The sequence below is a fragment of the Hyperolius riggenbachi genome, chromosome 4 (genome assembly GCF_040937935.1).
Source record: "Hyperolius riggenbachi isolate aHypRig1 chromosome 4, aHypRig1.pri, whole genome shotgun sequence".
Classification (NCBI taxonomy): domain Eukaryota; kingdom Metazoa; phylum Chordata; class Amphibia; order Anura; family Hyperoliidae; genus Hyperolius; species Hyperolius riggenbachi.
This window is the reverse complement of record NC_090649.1, coordinates 259,906,754-259,930,586: the sequence shown is the minus strand read 5'-3', so window position 1 is coordinate 259,930,586 and position 23,833 is coordinate 259,906,754. Positions and strand designations below refer to the sequence as shown.

The window sequence follows — 23,833 nt, the reverse complement described above, 5'->3', positions numbered from 1 at the left end:
GTTTCTCCACCTTTGCTGTATCTTTATTCACTTCACTATAATCATGGCTACAATTTTAGTCACATTTTTGACATTTCCACCAAAGGAAATATATTTACTTCATTTATATGAATTTAAAGTAATATGAGAACAGGTAACGTGCAGCAGCTGATTTTTTTTGGTCTCCTTTGTGTTCATTTCTCCTTTAGGCACCACTAAGTAACACTTAACAAACTGCATAGATGTGTGACTAGTTCAATATCATGCAATTATGGAAAGATTCTGTAGAATAATATAACCCATGAGTCATTTGCTGCTAAGTCTTTTTATTAAAATTCAGAATACATGTACATTAAATACTACTCAGTGACCAAAAGATATCCACTTTCCTAAAATATCTATTTATTATAGCCTTACTTGCTTTTCATAAATAAACAGTAATGCTTAATTTCATGATAACCTTTCTAACACCTCTCTCTCTCTCACACCTCTTTGTAATCTCTTTTTTCCTTATTCAGACCCAAGGGTGTATTTCTAAGCAGGCCAGATATACATCCTTTGGAGATTGTTGTCTTTCTTCAACTTTAATGATCTATTTTTTAGTTGTTTTATGCCAAATCCCTTTATTGAAATTATTGTAATTTTAACAAGGTCAGATAAAATTACAAAAATGATAAATGGTTGTGAGGGTCCTTTTACACTATGAAGAGTATGCTGCGATGTGATTGTTCTTCAATCGCACCACAATGCTGCAGAAAAGTTGCGTCGCACATTACCGCTGCACTGCAACCATACAACGAAGCATACAGTACCATGACAGTATGCCTCACTGCCAATGTAAACAGGCACATTACCCTATTCTGATGGAAAAAAATCCCATAGCATTGCACCGTGATCAATGTATTAGCCCCATAGGACTATCTGATCAATGTGATAACATGCATGACAACATGTAGTTGACTCCAATTGCATGTACTAGTGGAAACTTAAACGTCAACCAGAAAATTCCAGCACAATGTATTGGGTTTTGTTACTTGAGCTGAAACTGTACTGTACACAGATACTGTGTGATCTCAATGGAGAACATCTGATCCTGGTAGGAGTACAAAAAAGTTCCCATAGTAATTTGGGTGTCGGGGAAAGCCACTAGTAGAATATCGGTGAAATGACCAATATTCTATTATTGGGTATTGGATATTTTACTACCACCTAACCCTCTCCTCACACCAGGCCTCTCTCTAGTGATGCCTAGCCTTAACCCACCCCCTACTGAAATCATCACCTAACCATACCCTATTCTGATGCCTAATCTTAACTGACCTCCTACTGCAATCTTCGATATTCATCACCAAACCATACACTATTCCAATGCATAACCCTAAATGACCCCCCACTGCCACATTACTGAGCAGGAAAGAACACCAGGCAACCTAGGCAGGTTTCTCAGGCCTAGTGGGTGTTAAGGGGCCCACCAGCCACTTTCTCTGACCTCTCTCCACTTCAAATTACCCAAAAAAACACAAGGGGGTCCCAAATCTACTACCTAGCCTAGGGCCCCATTACATCTTAATCCATCTCTGCCACAATATCTGCTAATATCAGCGCTGCCTTCCGGAGCAAAGCACTCCCTCTGCAATATCTGCACTACCTGAAAAACGTTATTTATACACAGTCGTCTCGCTATAGCAGCAATTAACATTGCAGTCTATTTGGCGCCCATTTTACCAACCAACCAGCCATCAACGCCCAAATTACCTGCTTCACCTGGTAACGCTTGGCAAGTTCTTCTCAGCATGGAGCCTATATTAAGGGAGTTTGTTTTTCTGGGTTAATATGGCAGGTTCTTTTATAAGTTAAAGAGTAACTGTTAGGCATAAAATCGATTCTCTATTTTTATCTGGTAAACAAGTAATAAGGATGCTAACCAGGCAATTCAAAACTTAAAAATCGCTCTTACTTTTCTTCTCAATAGAATATCATTTACCAGGTCCTCTGGCGCAAAAGAGAAGTTGCAGTGCATGCTGTTTTTTTTCCTTGTTTACTTTCCTCCCCTTTTCCCCTCAGACATAACTAATGCAGCCTGATGAAGTTTCTTTCACCCCCGTTTTCCCCTTCCACACCTCTGTTCCTCTCTGATTGGCCAATATTTCTTGTGCTGAGAAGCTGAGAAAGTAACTCAGCTGAAATCCAATCCATACAAATAAACCAAGTCTGCAAAGTCACACAATGATTTGCGACCTTACTGTAGAGCTGTGTGGGAGTTTTTGGAGACTGAGAGGAAGCCATGCAAGCATACTAAATCTGAAAGATGAGAGCAAACAGAGTAAGGGAGGAAATTACATCAGGATTGGTTTCAGACACAGAGATTCCAAAATGGCAACTGACAGAAACAGAATTCTCTTTATTTATTATATAAAACTCACTGAAATAAAAATGTGGACAGTGCAATGCATATGTTATGTAAGTAGAGCAAGTATTTATCTACTAGCATATGTGGTGTTTTTATGAGATAGAATGGCTAACAGGTCCTCTTTAAAAAATAGTAGTAGACCCCTACCATGTTAGGATATTGCTATGCTACTTAAAGGGTAATAGTGTTGGGAGTACTGATAGCTTTAAGTGACAGGATATTGTTAGACATTGTGGGGAAGATATGGTTCATTGTGGGTTAAAGTCACCAGGCATAGTTTACAGCGAGTAAAATGTTAAGGGGAAGTTACACACTAATAGATTTGTGTTTTTCTTTATCCAGGCTTTATCCAGGCTTGGAATTCATGAATCTCTGGTTAAGCAGGGAAAGCCATTATTGCCTACTCCAGCTCTACAGCTTTCTGTGTCCCATACTTCCTCATTTGACAATTACTCAATATAATTATGTTACTAATTCATTGAGCAGCAAGGGTCAGGTGGAACGGGAAATAGTGGTGTGCCTGTCTATGCAGAATGGCAGAGCTGTGAGCACTGAATGATCTACCGTATATTCTGACACATACATCTATTGACATGTATTTATTTAATTTGTTTTTTGTTGGCGGTAGTCTACTTTAGGGGACCCACCGCAAATCCCCATAGACAATTTGAGCTGTGCGGAATGAATTTCTGCTTTCAGCTCGTCTAAACCCCCACAAGCCATATATCCACGGATAGCTTAAAATGTCCTTTAATGACTTATGCTATGGCAAGTTCGCTGTGGCATAATTTGTGGCAACGAATTCGATGGCAAATAGATGAAACTGACTGTGTACGAGGCGCCGAACGGCCGCAATCCCGGGTCCGTCGGCCATCTTAGTTCTGTGCTGCAGTATTTTCTCCCTCCTCATTGGAGGGATTGTTAGCTGGGGGCGTGATTTTAATATAATAGTATTCATTAAATAACCCATCTCTTGTATTTTTACATGTATTAATTATTTCCTGTTATTATTCAGTAGTTCGGTGGGAAGTACTTTTATTCCACAGCCACTAGGTGGCGTGTGGAGTACGCTTTATTTTTTACTGGCACGCCCCCAGCTAACAATCCCTCCAATGAGGAGGGAGAGACGAACCCGGGATTGCGGCCGTTCGCCGCCTAGTACACGGTCAGTTTCAACTTTTTGCCACCAAAAGTAGCATAATTCGTTAGAGGACATTCTAAGCTATCCATAGATATATGGCTTGTGGGGGTTTAAATGAGCTGAAAGCCAAAATTCATTCTGTATTCAGCACACCTCAAATTGTCTACGAGGATTTGCGGTGAGTCCCCTAAAGTAGACTAGCGCCCTTTTTTTCTCCTGATATCACCCTCTTATTGTCTAAAATACTTTCGAGTTAAAAATACTGTTTTTTACCTCGCACATTCAACACATCATTATAATTATGTTTTCAAAACAAAACCCACATGCCCCAACCAACAGTGCATTTATATAACCTTGGATTTCTTAAGAGCATACTGTATACAATGCTGAATTTTTCCACGCATTTCCAAAGGTTCTGAATGCTGTACAGTCTTATCTAACTAGGTAAATTAAGGCTACCTTGGATTCAGCTAATAGCCCTATGGTAATAGCTAAGTGTTAAATGTGCATACTTATAAGTGAACTCTGTAATAAAAGCTTCAAACACCACAGGAAATATTTATAAGTCACGGCCACATTCGATGCACAGAACATCATCATCCTGCTGAAGGAACTGCTGGCCAACAAGTGAAGCGGAGCATTTCGAACACATGAAACAGTGAGGGTGCCAGTGATGATCCTCAAATGAGATGTATTTGTCACCTCCTTGACCTGTGCAGAAGAAAAATATCTGATTACTTTGGCAAGTGTGAGAAGTGGTACATCAGTGTAAAGCAAAGTGCTCGGTCCATATAATGTAATCTACACGTCTTTATCTTAATACGTGTCCAGAATTGACTGCTACATAGCAACCAGCACAATATTTTGCTCGCTACTTATTTTAGTATGAACAGTGAGTCACAAAGAATGTGACACTAGGTAGACATATGAAAATAAATGTGAGACATCATGTACTAAAAGCTGTTGTGAAGTTCAAAGCATTGCAGCAGCATTGTAAATCAACACCAAAGCCAACATCTACTGTATATTACAAACAAATGCTAGATATTGTCAAATGTTCATTTACATTTCAAGGCCAATAGGTTCAGAAATGTAGACTGCACGCCAAGGTCCTCTTATAATTACATTCAATCTGTCTATAGAAATTATAACAATAGAGGGAATTCTAAAGTTATGCCATATTTTTGTTCCGAGAGGAGATGGTGTCAATGGAATTGAGTATAGTTGAAGCGATGTTTCCCATTAAAAAAAAAAAAAAAGAATTATCTATACTTCTTGTTCCATATGAACGTTGTGATCTATTTAGCATTCTATAGGATCACAATGAAAGAATGAACCACCTGGTATGCAAAGCTTTCAGTGCACAGAGTTTGTACAACTTTTACCTGGCTTGTGTTGTAGACTAGAGATATCCAAGTAATCCAAACTTTGCATAACTAAAAGCTAAACTAACCCCAAACTTGAAACTTCTAAATTCTAAAAGCATTCCTGTTTTTTTCATTTTGGCATTTGTTGAAGTTTAAAACTCCTTGTAAAAAAATAAACTGTCTTGTTTTGGGTGTGCCTTCATGGATAAGCGGGTCTGGACATGTCTGTATTCTCAGGGAATCACTTGATTTGCATGTAACTGAATAAAGAGCTGAGAACAATACACCAGCCCTCAAACCTGACACCTCTACTGGTGAGTAAGCTGATGCCCAGCTGGGAGGATAGGCCCAGGATCTAACTTCAAAGATGGTTTACCACACGACGTTTTGGAGATGTCACATCCGGTGAATATAGTGGATGTTCTTAACACAGGGGAGGGATTCAGCTAAATCCCCCCCCCCCCCCCCACTGCTAAATACATAGACACTTGCTCTATGCCATGGAGGAGGGGTCTTCTTCACTTGATATATCAGAGGAACTACTTTTGAAGATTGCTCTTAGAAGGATGAGATGGATAGAGAAGGCCCCTTGCATGGATGTTTGATGACATAGAGTAGATTGGATGCCTCCCATTATGTTTTCCCCATTCCCTTCGCTAGCACTTACTATTTTATATGCCATAACTTGTACATTTATTTATTTGTAAATAAACTTACCCTGTTCACCCTATAACATTGCATTTTTTAAATGTAAAAATCTGTTTTTATTAATTACTTGCCACTGTATACCGATCCTTACTGAGGCAAGACCCCAGCAGTTTGCTGACTTCCTGTTCAGAAAGTGAGGTCTTGAGATCACACCTGCGAACTACAATTTTACAGTATCTGTGTGAGCATAGTAATTAACACAATTCTCCGCCTTTCTCTTCTTCTACTGTAATTATGGGAAATAATCTAGCCTCATCAGTAGAATCTACAGAGAGCAGAAAACAAGCTGTAGTGTACTAGTACATTCATTTCACTCGCAAGAAAGGTATTTTCTATATCACTTTGCTTTTATAGACTGTATATTTAGGTATTAGGCATCCTGCACACTACATGCGATTCCAATTTGCATTTTGTAATCGATTTTAACATGCGATTCCGATTTACGGTTTTTAATCGGTACTGCATGCTGTGTATTTTGTGTTTTTCTTTTGAAAGCACCCAGGGAAAATCAGAAACGCAAATCAGAATCGGAATTGCAAATCGGATTTGCAGTGTGCAGGCGGCCTAAAAGTGATTTCTATCAGAATTTGACTTGTTTTGGGTTTACTTAGACTTTTAAAGTAAACCTGAGACTAAAGAAGGCAAACGTTTTATACATACCAGGGGCTTCCTCCAGCCCCCTTCACGCAGATCATTCCCTAGCAGCTGTCCAAAGCCTCCTGGATCATCTTGTAGCAGTCCCATTCTCCTCGGCCAGTTAGGTGTACTGTGCATCCACGGCCCGGCTGCGTGCCACGCTTTCATCGCCAGGAGCATTCTGTGCCTGCGCAGGCACAGAACGCTCCCAGCCACGGGAGTGTGCTTAGCCACACTGCACCTGCGCCGACTGTCTGAAGATAACAGGGCTGCTATTGGAGGATCCAGGAGGCTTTGGAGGGCAGTGAGAAAGCGATCTGCATGGAGGGGGCTGGAGGAAGCCCCAGGTATGTATAAAACATTTGTCATCTTTTGTCTCAGGTACACTTTAAGTAACTGACCCCACCCCTCTAACCGTCCCCAAGGTGCATTGAAAATAAAACTGTGCCAGCTGCCTAAAATGCCTGGGTACATAGATCTGGTCACTGCAATCAAGTAGGTAGAAATGTATTCTGTCTACACAAAGAAGCTAGGGTTAGAAAAGAATTGGGTCTTTTTGTGGATGGATTAGGGCTTATGCTACTCAGGTAGGTACTTCTAAAATGACATCTACTAACTGGCATTGTCCATTCCTGCTCTCTTACCAACCTTCCGTTTCAATTTTGGGTACACATCCCTGTTGTTTACAATGTCAGATTAGACTAGAGCAGCTGTAGGCCACAGCGGCCAGCTCTCTGTATGACATAACATATGCATTTTAAACACAAAAACCTATTATTACTGTTAATATTATTATTCTTCCCCTCTAAGGAGAGTAGGACTGTATGAGACGTGTATATGCCACTTACCGACAATAGGTTTAGCACAGGCACTGCATTTATTAGCAAAGAGATTGCCATAGCAATCTATGCAGTATGGATCATCATCTTTTGATGTGAACTGCTCTCCTGCCAGCATTTTCTTACAGTTTGTACACACAAAGCATTCAGTGTGCCACGGCTGATTTTCAAAGGAAATCCCTGATGTTGTGATAGCCTATTTAAAAGACAAGGTACAACTTAACATTGTTCTGCACAGTCAACATATCAATAAAAGCAAACGCAGGGGGAGGGGGGGGGGGGGAGAAAAGAGAAAAGTTAGATACTTACCTCAGTAGAGAGAAGCATCTGGATGAGCCAGAGGCCTCTCCGATTCGCATATGCTGAAAAGAGGCGCCGTAGTAATTTGGGAGCTGGGTGAAGCAGAATATCTGTAAAATTTCCAATATTATACTATTGGCCACTGGCTAATATAAGTACTAATAGCAGAATATAGAACATTATATGGATATTCACCTATCACTTTCCTTAACCCTCTTCTCACAATAACCCACATAACTACTCCTAACACTAACCTATTCCCTTGGTGATATCTGCACCTCCTTCTCTGTCTCCGTCCTTCTGCCGCTATTATTTGGCGGTAAATATCCAGCACCCAAATTATACACTGGATGCCATTATAGCTGCAATTAACATTGCAGTCTATAAGAAGCCCATTATGCCAGCCAGCTAATGCGCCCAAATTACCTGCTTCTATCCAATCCTTCTTTACCCCACTAATGCTTGCCGGGACCATCTTTTTCTTTGTGGATGCACTCCTGTCCATGTACAAGCTCAACTGCACTGCCCAGGTGCAAGTACGGCCCACGCTTGTTCACTAGCATGGTGCCACAACCGATTCTGTGCTACTGTGCAGGTGCGGGTCATACTTGCACTGCTAGAACAAATATGACAGCATGTGTGTTCAGAGGGTCTTAGCACTGTAACGGTAGGGTCAAGGTAGATGGGAAACAATTCTCTGGACTATCCAGATGCTTCCCACTAATAAGGTAAGCATTAATTTTATTTTATTTTTATTGTTTTGCCCAGGGTCGATTCTAGCCTTTTTGTCACTCCAGGTAAGAAGTCCTGTGTCACTACCCCCCCCCCCCCCCACACACACACACACACACACTAAAGAATATGAACCATGTGGTGTATAAGGTGGATGTTTAATACAGGGAGTCCCCCAGATACAAACAACTCGCCGATCCTGTCGCATTTTGCTGCACACCTCCTTCTGCACTTCCCCAGCCCTAGTGTATAAATGCAGAGTATATTGTATCAGAAGCTGTGCTCTCAACTCTCCACCAGTGCTGCTCAACAGGATACCGGATATCCGAATAGACTCGGATATCCGACTTTTTTAGGCCTATCCGATCGGATCCGGATTCCGGATAGCTGGTCCAGTATCCGGATAGCTATCTGCGGATAGTTGGCTGGGCTATACGGATATCCGCGGATAGTACGGATATCCGCGGATATCTGGACCAGTGAAACACTGCATGAGGTCCAGACGTCATGGGAGCCAATCAGAGGGCTCCCAGCAGAAGCACCAGAAACCAATCACAGAGGGGAACCCTGGCCAGCCCCACCTGACCTCATTAAGCCAATCAGAGGCCTCCCAGCCTTAACCCTGGCTCCCAATCACAGAAAGGAACACTGGCCAGCCCCCCTGGTATAATAAGGAGGGCTGCCATGATGAGACAGATCGTCCTGGCTTGCTGAATGCTTCCTGAGAGACATGCTCCTGCTCCATTGCTGGTGCCCTACAAAGGGCTGTACATAGTTATAAACCTAAGCTGTTCAGTGATTAACCCCTTCACTATCACTACAGTATAGTTAAATCATTCATTTGCTTGATTGATGTCATAAATGTGACATTAAGAGTGTGTGCTGCAGTGCTGCTGCAGCTGCCTGCTATGTGATTGTGTGTGTGTGTTGTACACACACCAGGCCAGGTGCTGCCTGCCTGCCACGAGCAAACACGTGCAAAGTGCCACGTGCAAACAGTACACATGCACAGTGCAAACACGTGCAAAGTGCAAACACGTGCAAACTGCAAAAATGTGCAAACACGTGAAAACACGTGCAAAAATGTGCAAACACGTGCAAAGTGCCACTTTGCACATGGCACTTTGAACGTGTTTGCACGTGTTTGCACTTTCCACATTTTTGCACTTTGCACGTGTTTGCACTTTGCACATTTTTGCACGTGTTTGCACGTGTTTGCACATTTTTGCATGTGTTTGCACATTTTTGCATGTGTTTGCGCGTGTTTGCACATTTTTGCATGTGTTTGCACGTGTTTGCACTTTGCACATTTTTGCACGTGTTTGCACATGTTGGCACTTGGCACTTTGCACATGGCACTTTGCCCTTGGCACTTTGCATTTGGCACTTGGCCCTTTGCACTTGACACTTGGCCCTTTGAACTTGGCCCTTTGCATTAGGCACTTGGCCCTTTGCACTTGACACTTGGCCCTTTAAACTTGGCACTTTGCATTAGGCACTTGGCCCTTTGCACTTGACACTTGGCCCTTTGAACGTGGCCCTTTGCATTAGGCACTTGGCCCTTTGCACTTGACACTTGGCCCTTTAAACTTGGCACTTTGCATTAGGCACTTGGCCCTTTGCACTTGACACTTGGCCCTTTGAACTTGGCCCTTTGCATTTGGCACTTTGCACTTGGCCCTTTGCACTTGACACTTGGCCCTTTGCACTTGGCCCTTTGCACTTGACACTTGGCCCTTTGAACTTGGCCCTTTGCATTTGGCACTTTGCACTTGGCCCTTTGACAGCCTTTTTTTGTGGGGGGGGATTTTAAGTCCCCACATCATTAATTAGTGTTCCCCTTTGAAAAAGAATGATGCTACATGCCTAATTGACCCTTACAAACCTTTTTAAAGCAATTTATAGGCCACTTCCGGTTTTCAATCCGGATATCCGAATCCGGTCGGATACTGGGGTCGGATATCCGAATCGGATTCGGATAGGAAAATTTTGAATTCGGATATCCGATCCGGATCGGATAGCGGGGTATCCGGATCCGAATCGGATTCGGATTTTGAAAAGGGGTATCCGAGCAGCACTGCTCTCCACTGGAGTCCAGTGTGGCAGAGAGATGGCACAGAGGGACACATGGGCAGCTGCCTGCAACTTACCTTACTGGACGCAGCAGAAGCTGGTGATAGAACACACATGGGGCGGGGCTTAACCCAGGTGCATGGCGCCGCCAGGACCAATGGCACTCCAGACAATGGCCTGTAATGTCTAAAAACGTCCCTGGTTTTGCCTCAGGTACCCTTGAAAGAATATGTTAAAGTGGAACTGAACAAGACAGAAGAAAAATATAGAGAAATGCACTCTGTATGTATTTAGAGAGTTTAGCATGTTTAATTCCCCCTCATTTGCGTCTAATCACAAGTTGTAATCTGATCTCTGCAGATTGCTGCAGATTTATTGCAGGATTTGTATCAGCTGGAACAAATAAATGTTTTTTTTTTTGTTTAAAGGTTATTTTGCCGTTGTGTATCTTTTAGAGTAGAGAGGACATTCTGAGTTCAGGTCCACTTTAAGAAAAGATATTTTCAATGTAAGTAAAACTATAAAGATCAGTCGTTTATCTGAAATTACCTTGCCCAGCTATTATTTGCTTTTATAGATAATCAGAGAGTTCTACATTAATTGTCCTTGATGATGATCAGGTGAGATCCAATCACATCATTTAATTACATAAAGTCTACAGAATCATTCAGATAACCAAATTATAAGTCAAAACAAAGTTGGAGGGTTGTTAAAGGAAACCTAATATGATATGGCTAAGAAAACAGACTATCTTAGTTCGTTTTAATAAATGGCAGTAGCCCGGCGGGCATAATGATAATCTTTTGTCTTGAGTAGTGTGTGAGTGTCACATCTGGCCAATAATTAGTCAATGGTGTGAAATGAACCATTTGAGCAGTATCCAAAATTATTTGTGCCTATGGTACCCTGGCCTTCCCCCAAAACACATAATGGGTACATACAGTATACTTGCAGAATTAATAAAACCTAAGTACGGTAGTTGTGTTTAAATTAAAGCTGAGGTTTAAACCAGCATGAATGCAGCCCTTTTATAGCCTAAAGCATTTCTAATAAATCCCAAGAGCCTGAATGGCATGACTTGAGAGGTAAGAAATGTGGACCTTTCACAAACAAACATGGAGACAATGGGAGCCCAAATGGTGTAGCATTTTTAATCAAGGGGAAATAAATCAAGGGTTGTAGGAGGGTACTCACAAGAGAGGGTTGCTAGGTAGTACAACCAACCAATAGAGAGTAACTGTCTCCACCCAGGTACAGGATACAGGATACAGGATACTTTACGGCTACTTGCACACCAAGACGTTTGCGTTAGGTGCTACGTTAAGGTCGCATAACGTGCACCTAATGCAACGCATTGTGGTGCGGGAGAGGACGGTAGAGTGAGCCACGTTAAGCAGCTCTATCCGTATAAGGTCTCCCAGAGTGGCGCTGATTGGCCGGCGGGACCACGTGATGCGGAGCGAGACACTCCACATCACGTGGTCCCGCCGGCCAATCAGTGGCCGCCAGTGCAGTGAATATTAAGTAGCCATGTGCGCGGCTACTGTAGCAGCATCTCCCCGCCTCCTTTCACCCCCCACTGTGCATGTGCAAACAGTCTAAGCCGTAGCATGCGGCACTTTCGGCAGAACGTGCAGCGTTACATGTAACGCAACGTGAGCGGTGTGAACAGCCCACTTGTGTTACATTGCTGTGCGTTGGGGGAGCGTTACAGGCGCACTAACGTGCGCCTGTAACGTCTTAGTGTGTAAGCAGCCTACAGGTGTAAAGTGAAGCAAAGATCAGCTACTGCTGTGATACTGGAAAGTGCTGGCACTTACACAGTGAGCATGTGAGGAAACGCGGAAGAGCCGCCGTCTCTCACAATGAGGCGGCTGTTTCCACGTTCAGCAGCGCGTCACAACGCGGAAAAACCGCCGCATGCCGCTTAGGCAGAGCGGCGGAATCTGCATTGGTAATGGCGGAATCCGCATCAGAGGCGGCCCCCGCACTAGATACATTGCATGACAGTACTGGTGTGGCTGGGACTGATAGTCCACCAAGATTCAGACTTACACGCGCGTGAGCACAGAGGCAGAGCTTAAATAGCAGTTAGAAGGGTGTCGGCTGACCAGCTGGGTCAGCTGACAAATTCCACTGCTCTCATTGGACCAGCAATTAGGGAGGTCCTGGAAAGGTCCTAGAGTATATATACTGCTGGTTGTTCACTTGCTCTTGGTCTGGCGTGCGATCACATATGTGGGAGCACCCAGATCCGTAGTCAGATCCGCAAGTGTGCCGGGACCAGCTGGAGCTGTAATCCTACACTTAGCTAGATTCTGTTGATAGCTAAAGTACTAGTTTGATTGTATTTATTTGTTATGACTTTTGCCTGCCTTGACTACCCTTTTGAACTCTGATCTTGTACCTCGATATTTCTGATACTCTGTTGCCGAACCCCGGCTCGTTCCTTGACTCTGATTCTGCCTCCTGATTTTGTACCCCGATATTTCTGATACCCCGTTGCTGAACCCTGCCTGTACTTTGACTCCGCCTTTGCCTCCTGATCTTGTACTTTATCTGTCCGTGTGTGTACGACCTGGCTTGTCCGACCTCGAGAACCGACCTTACTATTAGAGGCGGTTCCTCGTTCTGTTAAGTGACCCTTCCGCCAGAGGGTTACTTTCAGTATATCCTTCCCGCTGGCAGCCTGACTCCTCCCGCCTTGGAGAGCTCAGGTTTGCGGAAGGAATCTGTACAGTACGCCTTACTGTACTGAGGCCCTGTCCTCTAAGTGTTACTGTTACACCAAAACACTACACTCTACTCAGGTGAACAGAGGTTAGCTAGTATATCGGATTATCAGTGATACTGCAGATCACGTATAATCTGGTATACATCTGTATTCCCAGTGGTTCTGCAGATCACTGATAATCAGATCCTCTCTGTGCTTCATCGATCGTTACAGAACGCCAGACCCAAAAAACAGATGGAATCACGCGCTGATCCTCTGACTGTGCTTGCCACTTCGGTGGACAGTATCCATCAAGCACTGGGCCAGCACAAAGCCTTAATCGATGCCCTATCAGGCTCAGTGCGAACCCTCCAGACGTCAGTTGATTCAGTGCGATCCCCTCCTAGTGACGACATTCGCATGCCTGTACCTGATAAATTTTCCGGCCACAAATCTGACTTTCGGAATTTCAGGAGTAGAGTGTTATCGTATTTCGAATTGAGACCCCGATCCTCGGGGACTGAGACCCAACGGGTCACCTTTATTAAAACTTTGCTGGCTGGTGACTCCCAGTCATGGGCATACAACCTGCCTTCTACCAATATTGCCCTGACCTCGGTGGAGGAATCCTTTAAGGCCATGGCCATAATTTATGACGACCCTGACCTTGCCGCGTCCTCTGAGCGGAAGCTCAAACTTTTGCGGCAAGGCAGAGGCTCGGTCGAGGATTATGCGGCAGAGTTCCGTAAGTGGTCAGTCACCGCTAGATTCGATAACTTTGCTCTGATGGATTACTTCCTGTTTGGGTTGTCGGAGGAAGTCTCTGATCTAATGTTAACTGTACCCGAGCCCAAGACAGTCGATGAGGCCATATCATCGGCCATTCGAGTTGATCGTAGGTTACGCCATCAGAAGCAGGTTAGGGGTAGTCACCGCGTCAGGGTGACATCTTACGCGGCACCATCTGCTACACCCCTAGTAACACCTTCTCCGCCTGTCTCACCCTCTCCGGCTTTGCCTCCGCCCGAACCAATGCAGATTGGTCGTTCGAAGTTGGCCCAGGTGGAGCGACGGCGGAGAATGACGGAACAGCTGTGCCTGTATTGTGCAGCAGCAGGGCATAGGGTGCGAAACTGCCCTAACAAGTCGGGAAACGAGTTTGCCTAGGAGTAGTAGGGGGTGACACCCTAGGCACACAATTTTCACCCCTTAAAGAGAAAAAATTGCTTCTCCCCTGTACTATCACATGGGAGAATAAGTCCGTAGCCACTGAAGCGTTTGTTGATTCTGGCTCAGCGGCTAATTTTATGGATCTTGAATTTGCTCAGGAGTTGGGTATTCCCCTCACTCCAGTGAGTCCCCCCATTCAGGTCACGGCAGTAGACGATTCCCCTCTGCAACGGGTTCGCCCACTGTCACAGACCCCGGAGGTGAAGGTCGCCATAGGGGTACTGCATGGGGAACAGTTACGATTTTTTGTGTTACGCATGTCTACCTCCACTATTATCTTAGGCATGCCGTGGCTGCAAATCCATTCTCCGCACATAGACTGGGCTACAGGTCAGGTAACCAGATGGTCCGATCATTGTCACCAACGGTGTTTAGGGAAGGTGACATTGGGTCGGACCAAGATTCTTGTGGAGGGGGTTCCCAAAGAGTATGCAGAGTTCTCTGATGTATTTTGTCCTAAGTCTGCTGATCAGTTACCCCCTCATCGCCCGTTCGATTGCCCCATTGATCTCCGTGCTGGTTGTATGCCTCCTAGGGGTCACCTGTATAACTTGTCCGGTCCAGAGAAGATGGCTATGCAGGAATACATTCGTGATAACTTAGCCAAGGGGTTCATCCGGCCCTCCCGGTCGCCTGCTGGGGCCGGTTTCTTTTTCGTTAAAAAGAAAGACGGGGGTCTCCGACCTTGTATTGATTATCGGGGCCTCAATAAGATCACGATAAAAAATCGCTATCCGTTAGCCTTGATAGACGATTTATTTACGCAAGTCACAGCCGCAAAGATCTTCTCTAAATTGGATCTGAGGGGGGCATACAATCTAATCCGCATCAGAGAGGGTGATGAGTGGAAGACGGCCTTCAACACATCCGACGGGCATTACGAGTACCTAGTGATGCCCTTCGGGTTGTGCAATGCGCCAGCCGTCTTCCAAGAATTAATCAATGAGGTATTCCGGGAGGTTTTGGGTAGATTCGTGTTGGTATACCTCGATGACATACTAATTTATTCCAATAACCTCTCCGAACACAGGGTTCACGTAAAATTTGTCCTAAACAAATTAAGACAGAATAGGCTCTACGCGAAGGTGGAAAAGTGTATATTTGAAGTGACCACGGTCACGTTTCTGGGATACGTAATTTCCACCTCGGTCCTCTCAATGGATCCTGCCAAGGTCACAGCCGTGTTGGAGTGGCCACAGCCAGTGGGGTTGAAGGCCCTGCAGAGATTTTTGGGGTTCGCGAACTATTACAGGAGGTTTTAAGGGATACTCCACTTTAGTTGCCCCCCTTACCAGTCTCACGAAAAAAGGGGCGGATACCAACCACTGGTCTCCTGAAGCCGTGGCGGCATTTGCTTTATTGAAAAAATTATTTTGCTCAGCACCAATTTTGAGGCATGTTGACACGTCCTTTCCCTTCATTGTGGAGGTTGATGCCTCAGAAGTTGGGGTGGGGGCGGTGCTGTCGCAACGGTCTGGGTTGCAGGGCAGATTACACCCATGTGCTTATTTTTCCCGCAGGTTTTCACCTGCAGAAAAAAATTATGATATAGGCAACCGGGAACTTCTGGCTATTAAGTTGGCATTTGAGGAGTGGCACCACTGGTTAGAGGGGGCAGAACACACGATCACAGTTTACACCGACCATAAGAACTTGGAATACATCGAGGGGGCGAAGAGATTGAGTCCCCGTCAGGCCCGATGGTCTTTGTTTTTTACAAGGTTTAGGTTTATAATCACGTACACCCCAGGCAGCAAAAACGTCAAGGCAGATGCCCTCTCCAGGTGTTTTGAACCAGAAACGGCACAGCCACCCGCTCCTGAGTCTATCATCCCGCGGGAACTAGTGTTAGCCGCAACAGAGACTTGGGAGGATTGGACGGAGGTTTTGGGTCCATTTCAGCAGGACGTTCCTGAGGGAAAACCCGAGGGGTTATGTTTATCCCTTTGCCCTTTTGTTTACAAATCCTGCACCTCTTTCACGCCCATAAGAATGCTGGTCATCCTGGAGCTGCTAGAACGCAGGATCTGATTGCCAGGTGTGCTTGGTGGCCTTCTTTGGCAACAGATTGCAAAGAGTATGTCAGGGAGTGTGCGGTCTGTGCCAAGAGTAAACCCTCCCGGCTGGCATCTGTAGGTAAGCTGCAGCCTTTGCCCACCCCGAGTGAGCCATGAACCCACTTGTCCATGGATTTTGTGGGAGAATTGCCCAGGTCTGAAGGAATGTCGGTCATTTGGGTGGTAGTCGACCGTTTTAGCAAGATGGCCCATTTTGTGCCCCTGAAAGGACTCCCCTCAGCTCAGGAACTGGCCGAGTTGTTCATCATTCACGTCTTCCCGCTGCATGGCATTCCGGAAGACATTGTGTCGGATAGGGGAGTCCAATTTGTCTCTGGTTTCTGGAGGGCATTTTGCCGCCAAATGGGCATGAAGTTGTCTTTTTCGTCAGGCTACCACCCACAGACTAATGGGCAGACGGAACGTATCAATCAGTCTTTGGAACAATTCCTAAGATGTTACGTTGCGGAAGCACAGACTGACTGGGTAAAATTTTTGCCCTTCGCGGAATTTGCACAAAATAATTTGAAGAATTCCTCATCTGGGTTCTCTCCATTCCAGATTGTGACAGGGAGATCACCCACATTTTCCCCTTTTCCAGTCGTGTCATCCCCATTTCCAGCACTGGAGGATTGGCAGAGATCACTTAGGGACAATTGGGGAATTGTTAAGGGGAATTTGCAGAAGGCGTTCCAGAGTCAGAAGGGTCAAGCAGACAAAAGACGATCCGTGGAATGGAAGTTTCAGCCAGGGGAGTTAGTCTGGGTGTCCACACGTCACTTGACCCTGAAGCAGCCTTCTACCAAACTGGGTCCCAGGTTTGTGGGTCCATTCCCAGTGACTAAAAGAATCAATAACGTGACTTACGCCATTGATCTTCCTGCCAGCATGCGGGGCGTAAGGTCGTTTCATGTGTCCCTACTCAAACCTGCGGTCCAGGTGGGTTCCGCTCCTCCTCCCCCTGTGTTGGTAGATGACCAACCTGAATATGAGGTGGAAAAGATTTTAGATTCACGTGTTGTGCAAAACTCAGTACAATATCTCGTACACTGGAAAGGGTACGGCATTGAGGAGAGGCAATGGGTACCGGGGACGCGCATGCATGCAGACGAATTAAGGAGAGAATTTCATGCCTTACATCCAGAGAAACCTGGTGGGAGTTGTCCGGAGTCCACTCCTCGGGAGGGGGGTACTGTGAGGAAACGCGGAAGAGCCGCCGTCTCTCACAATGAGGCGGCTGTTTCCGCGTTCAGCAGCGCGTCACAACGCGGAAAAACCGCCGCATGCCGCTTAGGCAGAGCGGCGGAATCCGCATTGGTAACGGCGGAATCCGCATCAGAGGCGGCCCCCGCACTAGATACATTGCATGACAGTACTGGTGTGGCTGGGACTGATAGTCCACCAAGATTCAGACTTACACGCGCGCGAGCACAGAGGCAGAGTTTAAATAGCAGTTAGAAGGGTGTCGGCTGACCAGCTGGGTCAGCTGACAAATTCCACTGCTCTCATTGGACCAGCAATTAGGGAGGTCCTGGAAAGGTCCTAGAGTATATATACTGCTGGTTGTTCACTTGCTCTTGGTCTGGCGTGCGATCACATATGTGGGAGCACCCAGATCCGTAGTCAGTTCCGCAAGTGTGCCGGGACCAGCTGGAGCTGTAATCCTACACTTAGCTAGATTCTGTTGATAGCTAAAGTACTAGTTTGATTGTATTTATTTGTTATGACTTTTGCCTGCCTTGACTATCCTTTTGAACTCTGATCTTGTACCTTGATATTTCTGATACTCTGTTGCCGAACCCCGGCTCGTTCCTTGACTCTGCTTCTGCCTCCTGATTTTGTACCCCGATATTTCTGATTCCCCGTTGCTGAACCCTGCCTGTACTTTGACTCCGCCTTTGCCTCCTGATCTTGTACTTTATCTGTCCGTGTGTGTACGACCTGGCTTGTCCGACCTCGAGAACCGACCTTACTATTAGAGGCGGTTCCTCGTTCTGTTAAGTGACCCTTCCGCCAGAGGGTTACTTTCAGTATATCCTTCCCGCTGGCAGCCTGACTCCTCCCGCCTTGGAGAGCTCAGGTTTGCGGAAGGAATCTGTACAGTACGCCTTACTGTACTGAGGCCCTGTCCTCTAAGTGTTACTGTTACACCAAAACACTACACTCTACTCAGGTGAACAGAGGTTAGCTAGTATATCGGATTATCAGTGATACTGCAGATCACGTATAATCTGGTATACATCTGTATTCCCAGTGGTTCTGCAGATCACTGGTAATCAGATCCTCTCTGTGCTTCACCGATCGTTACAGAGCATAAAGGGTTGTTTGCGTGACCTTATTCAAAGCAACAGAGGGTATTGACAGGATTTGACAGAGTAATAAAAAAAAACTTCTAAATAGCATTTTTTTGGAGGGACTAAAGAAAATTTGCTTGTAAAACCTATGTTTTTAAGCTAGGTTCACAGTGGGACGTTGCAGAGCTGTGTTATAAAATTGTATAACGCAGCTTACCGCACTGCAATATAAAGTGTATGCGACTTTCACAATATTGCATGGTAACGTGTTGCGTTATGGTAATGTACTGCTGCAGTGCATTACCTCTAAACGCACACGTTACCAGGTACAGGAAAGCATACTTTTCATTGCATGTATGCTTTACTGTACCTACTTAATGCAGTGGTAACGCAGTGTTAATCTGCGTTACCACTGTTTTGATGCATTGCAAAGTTGCGTTGCAACTTTACAACACAACGTCTCACTGTGAACCTAGCCTCATTCTTTTATATAGCTGACAATTTCTCCACAGAGGTGCCAAACACTCATTCCTCTATCAAATGAGATTAAACTGTCACCTGAAGTGACCACAAAGTGGTCACTTAGGCAACATTTATTCCCCCCTACCCCATGTATGTACATTAAGCCATAATATTGGATTTCACATTGTGTTTGTATTACACACTTAGGGCTTGATTCACTAAACTGTGATAACTCAAATATCACACCTTATCAAAGATATCACACCTTATCAAAGTTAACACGCCTTATCAGAGTAGCATAGCGAACGTTACTTACTTATGCCTGCTAATTGGCAATGGCACTCGTCCTGCCCTGAGCCCCTGCGGGTTCGTAGTGTTCGCTATGCTACTCTGATAAGGCACATTAACTTTGATAAGGTGTGATATCTTTGATAAGGTGTGATATTTGAGTTATCACGGTTCAGTGAATCAAGCTCTTAGTGTGCAACACAAACACCCTGTAGATACAACCTGACTGAGCAGCTGCCATTTTGTCTCTATAAAAAGGAGCATGTCTTGTAAAATCTGAAAATAAATGATCTATAAAAATGTATTTAAGCAATTTACCTTTTTGCAGGACTGGCAGCGACTTGCAAACTGATTTTCAAAACATGGCACACAATATAAGCTGGACTGCTTGGGAATAAATGGCTTGTTTCCTAAAGGCTGCTGACAGCCCTGGCAGACAAAGCATGTTTCATGCCAGCTGCACCCTTTGTAATCCATTTTACGAGAACCTGAAGAAGGGGAGAATCAGGACACCATTCACGAAAAGTACACCAGCAAAATACACCAACAGAGACATGGTATAACTTCTTAAAGGCATCTATAGTTATTACGATGAATTCTATCAGATTAGTTTTGTTAGGTGGTTGTAATGTAAAATGAGCACAGAAACTCAAGGGCCTAGCAATAGAGGATGCAGAGGTTCTGAATGCACCGGGGCCTCTGGATCAGAGGGACCCACTAGGGGACATCCTGCAGCTCTTCATTGGTGTTATGCTGCTAATGATCACCTCTGCATGTCCTTTGAATCATGATAATCATTCACAAACTGTTTTCCTTGCCTGCTTACACCTCTCTGACACTGCAGCTGTCCTTGGAAAGTGTTGGTGCTCCATAACAATTGTTATGTAGAATGTGATTGAGGATGACCAGTGTGAAACTCGCACTATGGCCCACAGGCCCTTGGCTATGTCACTGGAGAAACTACAACATAAGTGTCATGTGACCACTGTACTTCAGAATACCTTAAATATGATGGTAAACATAAACAAAGGAAATGTTATAATGAGGCAGGAATAACCCAGGACTGCCAAGGCAGACATGTTATGCACTGTATTTAGACGCGTAAAACATTACCATGTGTAACTTAAAGAAAATAATGTAATAAAAAAGTGCTTCATTGGTGCAATAATTATGTATAAATGATTTAGTCACATGGTGACATTTTTACTGCTGGCAGGTGATGTCACCGGATGGAGATGCTGCTTGCTATTCTGTCAGTTGGAAACAGCTGTTATTTCCAACCATGCAACAAGGCTCCCACAGTGTGATGTCAGTACCTCAGTGCTGTGAGGTGCTGACATCACATTGTGGGAGGGGTTTCACCACAAAATCAGCCATACAGAGCCCCCTGATGATCCGTTTGAGAAAAGGAATAGATTTTTCATGGGAAATGGGGTCTCAGCTACTGATTGGGATGAAGTTCAATTCTTGGTTACGGTTTCTCTTTAACATTCATTCTTAATGTGCGTTAACACATTAGGCACATACAGTAAGTAATCCACAAATGATGACTTAACTCATGTCTCAATTAGGTGTATTTTCACCATTACATACCATTTACATGTGCATTATGTACGATATTATCATTTCATGCATGAACACTGTACTAACATGTGTATATTACCTGTGTATGTGTGTATATACGCATGGTATTACCCTATTGTATTATGCTATACTAAGACTTTATGCACACTATTCTAATTTAGTGAATATACCCCTATATTACATTGCCCGGTAATGGATGCAGAAAATAGTGGGTAACAATCATTAATGATAACTATGTAGCATCCAAGAGTATACAATACAAGTATCCTATAGTATAAAACCCCTGTGTCCCCTCCTGTGTGTGTCCGTGCTTTTGCACTACTGCCCATGCGCGACACTTAGAGCAGGAGGAGGATGGGGCCAGGGGCAAGCGTGTGCATACGTGGACGTGTGCTGCATATGGCTTATGAGGGAGAGAGAAAGTGCGGGGGTTGCGGCCAGATCCTAGCACCCGTTTTTAAACGGGCCTTATGCTTAGTAATACGATATGATAGTAATAGAAGTTATAACAACATACAACAATCCTGGTATATGCATAGGTAGAACCATTACACCATAAGCAGAAAACAATAGGGGGAAGAAGGTCCTACTGTTACAGGTTTGCAATCTAGAGGACTAGTGTAATGATCTGCTCAGCTGCCTGTGCAGGCAGGCAGTTTTTTGACCATTGTTTAGGTTTGCATGCTGCAGGACTCTGGAAAGAAGAGCTTCTGTCCGTTTTGCAGATTGTGCTTGCTGAGGAATTTGCATACGTTGTCATGCAAATTGCCTGGCCACATTCATTGGAGGCGTGTACTATAAGTACTATGTGTTTCCCACAATGCTTGGCTGATCATAAGGATTTAGTCCTGTGTAACACTCCTGCCGGGAGTGTCAGCCTTACCCTCTGTTTGAAGATCAGCTTAGAGTAATTCCTGGAAAACTGCACTAGGCAGGTTTCCTTAGTGCAGTTAGGATTGCTTATCTGTTTGTTTGTTCTGTTGCTATTGTCCTGTCCCAGCGGTGGTCGACAGGAAATGGTTCTGATCTCTGTTCTTGGAGTATAGCTGGTACAGCGGTTGCTACCAGCTATCTCTTCTGATCTGTCTCACTTGGATCGCGCTAGCATCTTGCGCTAGCGCTGTGGATCTTTCTGTTCTGTCTCCTTGGATCGCGCTAGCCACTTTCCACTAGTGCTGTGGATCCTTCTGTTCTGCTACTCTGTACCTGGATCGCGCTAGCCACTTTCGCTAGCGCTGTGGATCCTTCTGTTCCGTCTCCTGGGATCGCGCTAGCCACTTTCCGCTAGTGCTGTGGATCCTTCTGTTCTGCTACTCTGTACCTGGATCGCACTAGCATCCTGCGCTAGTACTGTGGATCCTTCTGTTCTGTCTTCCTGGATCGCGCTAGCCACTTTCGCTAGTGCTGTGGATCCTATCTCTTGCTTGTCCCTGTTTTCGTGTGTCTGTCTTGTCTGCTACGAACGCTTGCTGGAGGCTCGGTGAGGTAACAGTTAAGCAAGCGCTCGCGTCCTCTGTTACATGTTTGTCTTTTCTTGGTTAGTTAGGCGTGCTTGTCTCTATTGTGCTTATCACGTGGAGACCGCGCACGAATGCGTGCACTGTTGCGAATGAGTGCGGTGTTCGTGTTCAGTTAGCGTTTGTTATTTTCCTTTTTATTCTCATTGTATTATTTGCTGTGCCTTTGCTAACCTCGTATTCTGTTCTGATCTGCCTTGTGTCACGTCTGGCGATCGCACCTCTCGCGATCGCGTTCCTATTTCATATCTGCTGTTGTGTGTGCACTGTCGCGGGGTGGCGACTAGGTTGGCGCACACACATACAACCTGTCCCTTTGCTCGTTCTCATTCGCAATCGCCTCTCTTGCGATTGCGTTCTGCGCTTTGTACAATTCCTGTCTGGCATTTTTGGAGGTACAGAGGATTGGTTCCTCTGCACTCCCCAGCGCCATCTGCCGACAGAAATTTCCCTCTACAGGTGCATAGCACCTTTTGCTGGGTGCCTGCAATTACACGCTTGTGGAGGATTTCCGCCGTGTCAGCGCACGCGTTGTGCGCTGATCGTGGAGAAAGTTCCACAATCGTTACAACTAGAATGGAAACACTAGGCACAGATGGAGTAGAAGATACAACAATTTGGCTGGTTTAGGGTAAGACAAGTGTGGAATGTGACTCACTCTCTCTCTGTGTCCGGGAGCTCCTGCACAGTCAGAGTGTGTGTCACATTCCACACTTGTTACATTGTGTTTACTTAAATGTATCTATCTAAACTTCGGATGAGTCTGCATTTCTCTCCATGGAACTTTAAAGCTCTGTGTGTAACCCTTCCAATGCTGGTCTAGTAAAAAAAAATGCTGGTTGCATATAATATATATGCTGTAAATAATGTTTTAGAGCAAAGTTGAAATGCAGGGTTATATTCTGCTTCAAGCAATGGTTGTAGCATTCATCACCCAATGCTTTTTAAACGGTATTGTTGTTTCCCATTGTTCACACTAGCACTGTGCTCAATCCCATTGTCTCCTTGTAGCACCCAGGACCTATGGGAGGCAAAAATGTCACGCAACAACCGAGCAATGGGAAGCACTACTGAAGGTTGCCCAATGTTTTCTGCTCGCAAGCTGATTCTGACACCCATCTGAAGCAACCCTAATGCTATAAAGCCTGGTTTTATGTGCAGACTACTGCTTCAGTCTCTAATACCCAGAGCTTTAATGTAAGGTGCATTATTTTTTGTGTCCTGGTTTGATAACTGTTTATGCATGTAATAGTTTAAAGATAAAATTACCATGCTAGTGATCCATAATTTGACACGCTGCAAAATCTTGTGCAACGTTTGCATATTATGCCCTGTCCTGTAGCGAACCCTAAATTTCCCCCCACCCCCTTTCCTCCCGCACCTAAGAGTTCAGCTAAACACATCATTAATAATTCCCCTCATCCCCCATAGCACTTACCATAAGATAGTGCCTAACTTTAATTTTCTTTCCCTACCAAGCAAGCACCAATCTTATAATATGAA

General features: G+C 44.8%; 1 protein-coding gene across 3 annotated transcripts in view; it reads right to left on the bottom strand.

Moving 5' to 3' along the window:
- Nucleotides 1-3,652: 3,652 nt before the first annotated feature.
- Nucleotides 3,653-23,833, bottom strand: part of FHL5 (four and a half LIM domains 5) — a 99,915-nt gene continuing 79,734 nt past the window's right edge. For all 3 annotated transcript variants that reach the window (XM_068279406.1, XM_068279409.1, XM_068279408.1), the window contains 3 exons: nt 19,548-19,717; nt 7,090-7,276; nt 3,653-4,241 (listed from right to left, as the gene is read on the bottom strand). In XM_068279406.1, coding sequence (XP_068135507.1) covers nt 4,090-4,241; nt 7,090-7,276; nt 19,548-19,717 — 509 coding nt within the window. In that variant the 3' untranslated portion in view covers nt 3,653-4,089. The remainder of the gene's footprint in view (nt 4,242-7,089; nt 7,277-19,547; nt 19,718-23,833) is intronic.